The sequence below is a fragment of the Eptesicus fuscus genome, chromosome 3 (assembly GCF_027574615.1).
Source record: "Eptesicus fuscus isolate TK198812 chromosome 3, DD_ASM_mEF_20220401, whole genome shotgun sequence".
Classification (NCBI taxonomy): Eukaryota; Metazoa; Chordata; class Mammalia; order Chiroptera; family Vespertilionidae; genus Eptesicus; species Eptesicus fuscus.
Window position 1 is genome coordinate 80,095,744 of NC_072475.1, and position 11,044 is coordinate 80,106,787.

The following is an 11,044-nucleotide window of genomic DNA, read 5'->3' on the forward strand; positions in this document are numbered from 1 at the left end:
AATAAGATGCCTCCATGTTCAACCAGGGCTGAGGTTTCTTCTACCATGGTGCTCCTCAGTGCGCATCTTTCACCTCACGGTCCAAGGTGTCTGATCTGTTTCTGGGCATTTTAGCCAGCAGGAAGGATGAAGAGGAAGAACATGCCCACTCATCTTTAGGATACTTCTTAGGAGCTGCACCTATTACAAACTACATCCAATTGGCCAGAACTTTGTCGGATGGCCACACCTGGCTGAGAGGTCTTTGTTCTAGGCTGCTCCGTTCCAGCTGAAAATCAGGGGTAACAATACTATGGAAGAAGGCAGAACTGATATTCAGGGACAACTCCCAGTCTCTCCTACAATCTATTGTCCTACCAACTGCCTTCACTTGACAGATCCTACTCTTTTCTGTTTTTTGTTTGATTTTTCTTTGTTGTCTATTAAAAGCTAATTTTTTTCCATTAGTCTTCTGCCCATGAAGTTCTGAGAAGAAATACTGTGTTTTCTTGTGTGTGTGTGTTTTTTTTTCTCTTTTTCTAACTATAGTCCAATCACGTGGCCTGCAGGTTTCACCATGCCAGTGCCTTCCTTCCTTCCCCACAGGTGATGGCTGTGCCACCTGCCCCTCTGCAGCTGCTGGGAGTGCTGCTTACCATTTCCCTGGGCTCCATCAGGCTCGCTCAGGCCGGTGCCTACTATGGGATCAAGCCACTGCCTCAAATTCCTCCTCAGATCCAACCACAAATTCCACAGTACCAGCCCCTGGGCCAGCAAGTACCTCACATGCCTTTGAGCAAAGATGGCCTTACCATGGGCAAGGAGCTTCCCCATATGCAGTATGGCAAAGAGTATCCACATCTGCCCCAATATATGAAGGAAATGCAGCCGATGCCAAGGATGGGCAAGGAAGCAGCTCCGAAGAAAGGCAAAGGTAACAACAAATCCTGTGCTGTTACAGAACTGCAGCCTTCCAAAACTCTAAACTATGAGTTTGGCTGGGGTGAGGGTGGGGGAGCTAAATTTTATAAATTTTTATTTTAGAATATATTATTAACATTCACTAAATGGGGGTGTTCTAAACTCTATCCTCAAAAAGTTCAAGTCTTGAAGATACAGGCAAAATTACCATTTTATGTTGTGCTTTATTTTAACAGCATCAAATGACAGAAAACACACTTAATAGTTTATTTTTTCATTCAGTACATATTTATCCAAGCATTTGGCAATTACTTAACAAATGTGTTTTTGTGCCACGCTCTGGACTATATGCTGGGGACAAAGTAGTGAAAAAAAACAGAAAGGTGACCACCAGCATTCTGAATTAGGAGAGCAGTGCTGTATGGACCTGTTGTTGTTAAAAAAAAAAAAAAAAATCTTATGAAAGCATTTTGTGAACTAGGTGCTAAATAAATGCAAGTGTCTCTAAGACTGCTCTAATTAAGTTACCATACATGTCAATCAATCGACAGGAGAATAAGGAGTATAGATTGTATCGAGAGATGATACCTGAAAATCTCTCCCATTACTTTCTAGGCATGCTTATTAGTTATTCGACACCTATAAACTGCCTATCACTTTCTCATAAATTCAATTGGTTTATCAGGAGTTCTAGGAAACCTAGCATTTGTAGAGAAGGAACTGCATCAGAGTAGCAACTCCCTTAATGGAAGTGGAGGCCATCTCGCCGGTCCATGAAGCAGAAGCTTTACTTCTGGGAACTACTGGATTTGGCACTAAGAGGCCTGGATGCTCAGAGGCCAGAAATGAGGGAGCCCTAGTCATTTAACCTCTCTGAAACTACTTTTCTTCATCTGCAAAGTAAGATTATTAAGAGAATCAATAACATAAGGTAAATAAAAGTACTAAGTTAATGCTAGAGCACCATAAGAACTTTGAGTTGCTAGAGCTGGTCACACAACAAACCCTAAGTAAGAGCAGGGTAAGTTCCAGGCACTGTGCTAGACACCAGGGATTCCTGATGAATAAGACGGACCTGCCTCAGATGCTCCCTTGATATAGTAGCTACATACTGCTTAGAAAAAAAAAAAAAAGGCCAAAACTGTACTTTCAGAGATCATTTCTATAGTTAGTTAGAAATAACATGACTTAATAGTACTCTAATAATACCTACTAGCATAATGGAGGAAGTATTCCCAATTTTCTTCTTTAGGAGCTGATATTCTGCTGCGGACATTATCTCGGTCATTTGTTTTCCTCCCTTTTTTTTTTTTTTTTTTAAGTATATTTTATTGATTTTTTTACAGAGAGGAAGGGAGAGGGATAGAGATTAGAAACATCGATGAGAGAGAAACATCCATCAGCTGCCTCCCGCACACCCCCCACCCCCACTGGGGACGTGCCTGCAACCAAGGTACATGCCCTTGACTGGAATCGAACCCGGGACCCTTGAGTCTTCAGGCCAACGCTCTATCCACTGAGCCAAACTGGTTAGGGCTGTTTTCCTCCCTTTCTTGAAGGGCCTGCCGGGATTTTGGCACTTCCTGCACTTACTCAGATGGGAACCAGATTTCAGTCAGGGAATCTGGAAAGAATGAGAGTTCTGTGGTTCTATTTTGTTCCCTGACAGTAGCTCAGTGAAAAATACAATGGTCAGAATTAAGATACAACTACTGGTTAAAATAAGACTTTGGGACCATAAATTTCACTTCTTTATGTTGTTCATTAATCCCAGGAGCATGGGGAAATCTAGAGTTATGTTTCTCTACAAGTCATAGCATAAGCATTTATAATAACGTATGCTTTGTATTTTGATAGCACCTTTCACATCCATTACCTAATCTTGTGTGGGAGTGTTATCACTCTCAGTGTGCAGATGGTGTAAGTAACCCAATGAAGATCTCATTTCAAGACCAGGAAGAAAAACTGAGCTTCCTGCTCCTAACCCCAATTCCATTCCTTATCCACACTGCTTGGCATCCTAAAATCATAAAGTTGCCGCAACCTTCACGGCAGGGTTCAGGATCTGAAGGAGGGGCCGAGGCATAAATGAAAATGCTATACAAGAAATATGAATTTAGAAGGCATTGGGGGCCAGGTGGAGCCTCTTTCTTGAAGAGACACACTGACTTCTGGGTCCCGTTTGCTTTTTATTCACTTGAATACACATTTTCTCTTTAGCAATGCATACAGACAGATCAAAAGTAAAGTTTGGTAAACAGTATAAGGATTATCAGGTTAGGAAATTGCCTTGAGCCATTGAGCCCACAGCAGGGCAATATTATGCTGATTTTCAGCCCTGCTGAATATCAAAGTCCATTGGTATTCCAATGTTTCTTTTTGCATTAATATGCCAATTACTGTTTGCTTTAGTCTCCAGCATAAAGTACTTTATTCCCTTCTCCTGTTTAAAGACCAAATTTGCAAGTGAGAAATAGCATATTATTGATTGAAAGTTTGAGTCTTAGGAAATCTGCAGTACATTGAAGAAATTAAGCAAATCTCTTTGACTCTAGAGGACAGATGTGAAAGATGTTATTAAACCACAAACAAAATAAAATGCTTCAGTTCTCCTGAGTCCACATAATTGCTTTCATCATCCACATCATACCTTATTTTTGCACAGGATAAAATATTTTTGCCATAAACGATTATGTAAAAACAAATTAAGGACATGGAAAAATACAATATAACAACAAGTACTAAAAAATTAGAAAACATAAAAATGAAGAATGACTCCAGCATTGTTTAAAATACACACACACAAATACCTAGAACACAAGATGGTAATATATATGAAAATGTCAAGTGATTATCAACTTTGATTTTTCTTTACCCTTTGTGAATTTTCTAGATTATCTACAGTGAACACACCATAATATCTCCAAGTTTTATACGTGGAAAAATGTTCATTACTTTTTGGCTTTTTCAATTAACCAATGCTGACAAAAGTAGCTAAAGATATCAGTTCTCAAAAATACTATCTCAAATATGTCAAAGACATTATCATCTTGATTATCCTTTGAGTACAGATAACTTACAGTCCTGGAAAATGAGTGCATTATTCTGTCTTTCAATAAGTAATAGGCAAGTATGCCAGAACTAAATAATCATTGTCATGACTCCCTTAAAGTGAAGGATAATCAATATTCTCTCTCCTTTCCTTCCCTCTCTCCCTCTTTGTCTCTCTCTTCCCTTTCCCAGTAGAAGCACCAGTAGCCAGTTTACGAGGGGAACAAGGTCCTCGTGGAGAGCCAGGCCCAAGAGGACCACCTGGGCCCCCCGGTTTACCGGGTCATGGGATTCCTGGAATCAAAGGAAAACCAGGGCCACAGGGATATCCAGGAATTGGAAAGCCAGGTATGCCTGGAATGCCAGGAAAGCCAGGAGCCATGGGAATGCCAGGGGCAAAAGGTGAAATTGGACCCAAAGGGGAGATGGGGCCCAAGGGGATCCCAGGACCACAAGGACCTCCAGGGCCTCACGGACTTCCTGGCATTGGCAAGCCAGGTGGACCTGGGTTACCGGGGCAACCAGGTCCAAAGGGTGAGAGAGGACTCAAAGGACCACCAGGACCTCCGGGCCTTCAGGGTCCAAAAGGAGAGAAGGGCTTCGGGATGCCAGGTCTGCCAGGCCTGAAGGGTCCTCCAGGGATGAATGGCCCTCCTGGCCCTGTCGGGCTTCCAGGAGTGGGCAAACCAGGAGTGACGGGCTTCCCTGGGCCCCAGGGCCCCCTGGGAAAGCCAGGTCCTCCAGGTGAACCTGGGCCACAAGGCCCTATTGGGATACCAGGGGTTCAAGGACCCCCTGGGATGCCTGGAATTGGAAAACCAGGTCAGGATGGGATCCCTGGCCAGCCAGGATTTCCAGGTGGCAAAGGGGAGCAAGGACTGCCAGGGCTGCCAGGACCCCCAGGCCTTCCAGGGATCGGGAAACCTGGCTTCCCAGGACCCAAAGGCGATAAGGGCATAGGGGGTGTCCCTGGGGCTCTTGGACCAAGAGGGGAGAAAGGACCAATAGGTGCCCCTGGAATGGGGGGTCCCCCAGGAGAGCCAGGCCTGCCTGGAATCCCAGGTCCTATGGGCCCTCCAGGTGCTATTGGTTTTCCCGGCCCCAAAGGAGAAGGTGGAGTTGTAGGGCCACAGGGGCCACCAGGTCCCAAGGGGGAGCCAGGGCTTCAAGGCTTCCCAGGAAAGCCAGGTTTCCTTGGTGAAGTGGGGCCCCCTGGCATAAGGGGTTTGCCAGGTCCCATAGGGCCCAAGGGGGAAGCTGGGCATAAAGGTTTGCCAGGGCTCCCTGGTGCTCCAGGTCTGCTTGGACCAAAGGGAGAACCAGGAATCCCAGGGGATCAGGGTTTACAGGGCCCCCCAGGCATCCCGGGTATTGCAGGCCCTAGCGGCCCCATTGGACCGCCTGGAATTCCAGGCCCCAAGGGGGAACCGGGCCTCCCAGGGCCCCCAGGGTTCCCTGGAGTAGGGAAGCCTGGAGTAGCAGGACTTCATGGCCCCCCGGGAAAGCCAGGTGCCCTGGGCCCTCAAGGCCAGCCTGGCCTTCCGGGGCCCCCAGGCCCTCCAGGGCCCCCAGGCCCCCCAGCTGCCATGCCCCCTACACCACCACCCCATGGAGAGTATCTGCCAGATATGGGGCCAGGAATTGATGGAGTGAAACCCCCCCATGCCTATGGGGCTAAGAAAGGCAAGAACGGAGGGCCAGCCTACGAGATGCCTGCATTTACTGCTGAGCTGACTGCACCTTTCCCACCCGTGGGGGCCCCAGTGAAGTTTGACAAACTGCTCTATAACGGCAGACAGAACTACAACCCGCAGACAGGCATCTTCACCTGCGAAGTCCCGGGCGTCTACTACTTTGCGTACCACGTTCACTGCAAGGGGGGCAACGTGTGGGTTGCTTTGTTCAAGAACAACGAGCCCATGATGTACACGTACGACGAGTACAAGAAGGGCTTCCTGGACCAGGCGTCGGGGAGCGCGGTGCTGCTGCTCAGGCCCGGAGACCGGGTGTTCCTCCAGATGCCCTCAGAACAGGCCGCGGGACTGTACGCCGGGCAGTACGTCCACTCCTCCTTTTCAGGATATTTATTGTATCCCATGTAAAAAAGAAAAGAAGTAGAGAGAGATTTAATAGAAGAAAAGAAAATGATGCGCCAAAAAAAAAAAAAATCCAAATGAAAACCGTAATTGCTTCAAAACATTTATATAGTTGGAAAGTTATATTTAAGTGAAATGTTGAACCATCCATCATGTACAAATAAAAGCTAAGATGCATGTTTAATGCTCTGCACAGCATCTTGTAATGGAAAATGATGGGACAGATTTATGTATCAAGTACTGACACTTGTGTTGTACCCACTGGAATCATATTAGCTGTATGTTATGTGCTTCCATGATAACCTGCTTATTCGGATCAGTCAAAATATTTCAGTATGAAAGACCATAGCTAATGAAAGTCACTCATGTTGTTTACGTCTAAATATTTATAAGTATGGCTTAAAGAAAGGTCAATGATAACAATTACATACCGTATTTACTTGCATGATTTCCTCTGTATTTGTGCAGAGATTTTGCCATGGAATGTGGGGTGGAGTTCTGCATCCTTACCTGCCCTGGTGGGAGGGGGTGGGGCCATGGTAGGGCTATAGTTGCAAGGGCTATTTGTCTCCTGTCAGAGGCTATGTCCTTTAGCCACAGGAGTCTTACTCATAATTGTGTGTCTAGTGTCCCTAGAAGAACCAATCAGCTGTTGTGTTTACTCAGTGTCCTCTGTGCCTAGCACTGGGTGAGACACTGCGGTGGGGCTTAAGACAGTGCCCCACAAGCAGCTAAGGACCAACTGGGAGACATGAGCAGTAGTTAACTCATTTATTCCTCGGGTTCCTTTTGTTTTTTTGTTTTTTTGCTTTTTTCTTCTTTCTTCCCTGTGTGTAATTTCCACTATGGCCCAACTAATACAAACACCTGGAAATCATAATAAAGAAAGAAAAAACCCTCTCCCCCCATAACTTCCCAGTTTTGTGGAACACTTATTATCAATAGTTATTAATTTTGTTTACATATTTTAAAAAACCCCTCCTGCCCTAGCCGGTTTGGCTCAGTGGATAGAGCGTCAGCCTGCGGACTCAAGGGTCCCAGGTTCGATTCCGGTCAAGGGCATGTACCTTGGTTGCAAGCACATACCCAATGTGGAGTGTGCAGGAGGAAGCCGATCAATGTTTCTCTCTCATTGATGTTTCTAACTCTCTATCCCTCTCCCTTCCTCTCTGTAAAAAAAAATCAATAAAATATATTTTTAAAAAATCCCCTCCTTTCCTACACACACAAATGAAGGGGATGTCCATATTTCTTAGGAGCTATTGGATTTCAAAGAAATTTCCCTGTGTAGTACACATGCAAATTGGTGTGCCATCTGAGATTCTAAAGTCAATTTCCAAAATCCAAGCCATCCTTTATTTTTTTTTTTGGGGGGGGGGGGGAATGTAGATTTTCCGAATTACATTTCTGAAAAAAAATAATTGCTGAAGATCTAAAAGTAAATGCATTATTTTCTGATGTAGTTTCTAAAATTATAGGAAAAGAACTGTTTCTTTAGAAGCAATTTGTGGAAAAGCTTTAATGCCAAAGGGCAATGATAGCCCATGCTTTTCATGTCATCCCATACTCAGCACAAGACAAGAGTTAATAAAAGTTTAAAGGGAGAAATAAATATTGTTCCAGATTTTCACTTAGGTACGTACTAACTCCTTCCAGCATTCAAATCTGTTCTCAAAACACAGACAAAGCATTTCCACTCAGCAATGAGTCTACTGCTGTCACTAAGCCACTGGGGAAATAATGTGGAGTTATAGTGGTGGTATCTTGTATCTTTTCCTCAAAGTTAAGAATGAGGAGTTACAGGGATAGTTACAGATGGGAAATGACACAAATAAATACGGTATAAACACACATGGAAATAAGTCTATGTCAAATCTGAATTGTTTTAACCATCAAGAAAATTCTCCTCAACCTAATATCTATCTCTTCCCTTATATGGTACATGAGCACCATTTTTTCTCAATTTCTTAAGAAAAAAGAAATGAGTTCATTACCACAGGGTTTCTTATCACTGTTACCTGTATGACAAAATTTTCCCATCGAAAAGATATCCCACCCAACCTTTATTTTCAAAGCAGACAGCATTTATGTGGCCAAATATCCTTTGGGTTGGTCTTGAGGATGCTGGTTTTGGGCTGATGACCATGGGGGCAATGTGGATCCATTGGGCTCCTTCTGCTGAACAGCTACATTGGAATGGCTTGGAAGCAAGTCAGATCAGCTGATTTGTAAAACTGTATTTATCTGTACATGTATGGGCTTTTTAGTTCCACCAAGAAAGAAAGTACCTATTTAGTTAAAACCAAATTTCACTTTTCAAAATACCTTCCAACTTATTTATTGGTTGTTACTCAATTGCCTGTGTGTGTGTGTGTGTGTGTGTGTATGTGTGTGTATATTATCAGGCATATGCTTCTAACTTTTAGATGGTGCAGGAGCAAAAGCCAGATACTGTATATTCTACAATGGTGCTAATCTCAGAGCAAATGAAATACTCCATTTAATTTAAAAAAGAGTTTTAAATAATTATCTATGTGTCTGTGTTTCTTTTTTGAGTGTTGCACATCATGTTAACACATTAGTGTAAAACCAGAAGAAACAACCAAGCATTCTAAAGTCTAGGGATAGTACTGCAATCCCTATTTAATTCAAAATTAACTAGAACTTTTCCATGTAATAAAGGACCCAACTGGCATTATTGTTATTTAAATACAGAGTTTTAAGCAGTATGACATCAAGAGGAAAGAATTGTTTGCAGTGGGTGACTGTTCTCAAATATTTTACAGAATACCATGAGCAGTGAACAGACTGGTAACTTTTTCGAGTTTCCATGATAGATTTGAGACTTGTCAACAGTAAATCATTTTTGTATTTAAATATTTGTACTGATTTTTTTAAAGTCTTATTAAATACCTTTAAAAGTATGTTTCTCATCTTGTTCATATCACTCAGCTGACACTGTTTGAGCTTTATAATGTTTTTATCCCCCAATGTATTAATTAGCTGATGAAACAGAGACTTAAAACAATCATTACTTAAATAGGACAATTATTTCTCATTGACATAACAGCTCTGAGCATAAGCAACCTAGGATTCAAGGTAGTAGCTCCAGTCAGGGCCCCAGTTTTCTCCTACAGTAGTCCCCCCTTATCCATAATTTCACTTTCCGTGTTTTCAGTTACCTGCGGTCAACTGTGGTCTGAAAATATTAAATGGAAAATTCCAGAAATAAACAATACATGAGTTTTAAATTGCATGCCATTCTGAGTAGCGTGATGAAATCTCACGCCATTCTGTTCTGTCCCACCTGGGATGTGAATCATCCCTTTGTCAAGAGTATCCACACTATGTACCATACCACTTAGTAGCCATCTTGGTTATCATATTAATTATCAGAGAGAAAGCCTACATTCACAACATTTTTATTACAGTATATTACTATAATTGCTCTATTTTATGAGTAATAGTTGTTGTTAAATTCTTACTGTGCCTGTAAAATTAAACTTTACCATAGGTTTGTATGAGTAGAAAAAAACATGGTATCTATAGGGTTCAGTACTATCTACAGTTTCAGGCATCCACTGTGGGTCTTGAATCACATCCCTGCAGATAAGGGGGGACTGCTGTATCTTGTTGTTCTTCCACTCCAAAGGTGTTGCCTTCATCTCCAAGGGCCAGACTAACTAACCATCACAGCCACATTCCAGCCAGTGGGAAGGTGAAAAAATTAGGAAGCAAGAGCATGTTCCCTTAATGGACTCAACCCAGCAGTTGCTTAGATCACTCCCTCCTATATCCCATTGCTTGATTTTAGTCACATTTCACAAGTTGTGAAGGAGTGTGGGAAATTGAATATTAATTGAGAGTAACCACATGCCCAACTAGAAATCAGGGGTTCTACTAATATAGAAGGAGGGAGAACAGATATTGGGGGAAATTAGCTGCTGCATCTGTCACATCTATAATAAAAGCGTAATATGTTAATTAGACCAGACAGCCGAAAGACCTTCCAGATGTCCTTCCGGATGATCTTCCAGACGAAGCCGGGGCTGTGAGGGCCAAGCCCCTTGCACAAATTTTGTGCATCAGACCTTTAGTCTACCATAAAAGAAAATACTGTCTCAGACCTCTCTTCCCCCACAATCTTCAAACACTCTTCTATTTCACATTGCCGCACCACAGCCAAATATTTTGAGGGGAGATGGTGGTGACTGGAGCTACGGAGCAGAAGCAGACCTGTTTCAAGAACCTAAGCATCTTAAATATCACTGATAAGGAAAGAATTATTTTGTGATGACTTGTTAAGCTCAGAATGCTCATAACTTATCATGTCCAGAATATTATAAAGGGATTCGTCAAATCATTCAACAAGCAAATATGTAGCTCCAATCTGTGGCTGGTTAACTCACTTGTTTAAACCATCAGTTTGGAAGCTCAAGACCACAGCTTCCATTTCCATAAAGCCCAATTAGTTCTATTTCATTCTAGAGTCAACGACTCTTTTATAATATGGACCAGTCATCTTGTGTGTACACAGTGTTGGTCACAGAAGTAAATGGAAGGATAGATACAGGAGACAGAGACAGGAAGAAATAAAAGGTTGGAATTTAGAATGCTGGACAAGACCCATCATTACAATGGGTCTACAGTAACCCATTATGTAAACACAAAGTAGCCCCTACTTGTGCTTGACATTACTAAGGCCATGTGAGGGATACAAATGCAACAGAAAACAGGGTCTTCCTCCTTTTAAAGTGATAGCTCCTGTTTGGAGGATATCAAGATGTTCGTTAAACAAGAAATGATCTCCAGGGGGTGTACAAACAAATGCAGGGTGGTTTGATGCCAACTGATGCATATGTGCTACAGAAATTCAGGAAGAGAAAGACCATTCTGTATGGCCTCCTTCCTGGGAATGCTTCCTCTGGCTGGTTTGCAGCATAATTCCTGCTCGCCCCTCAGGACACAGGGCAAGCATCACTCCTCTTCCCTACTGC

The 11,044-nt window shown here is 42.9% G+C and overlaps 1 protein-coding gene across 2 annotated transcripts in view; it reads left to right on the plus strand.

The window, feature by feature from the left end:
- The window catches only part of COL8A1 (collagen type VIII alpha 1 chain), a 184,241-nt gene extending 176,816 nt beyond the window's left edge, over nt 1-7,425 (plus strand). The window contains exons 3-4 of one of the 2 annotated variants that reach the window (XM_028134811.2): nt 586-913; nt 4,144-7,425. In XM_028134811.2, coding sequence (XP_027990612.2) covers nt 589-913; nt 4,144-6,053 — 2,235 coding nt within the window. In that variant the 5' untranslated portion in view covers nt 586-588 and the 3' untranslated portion in view covers nt 6,054-7,425. The remainder of the gene's footprint in view (nt 1-585; nt 914-4,143) is intronic. The other variant, XM_008158119.3, reaches the window with a different exon arrangement.
- The last annotated feature ends 3,619 nt before the right edge of the window (nt 7,426-11,044 follow it).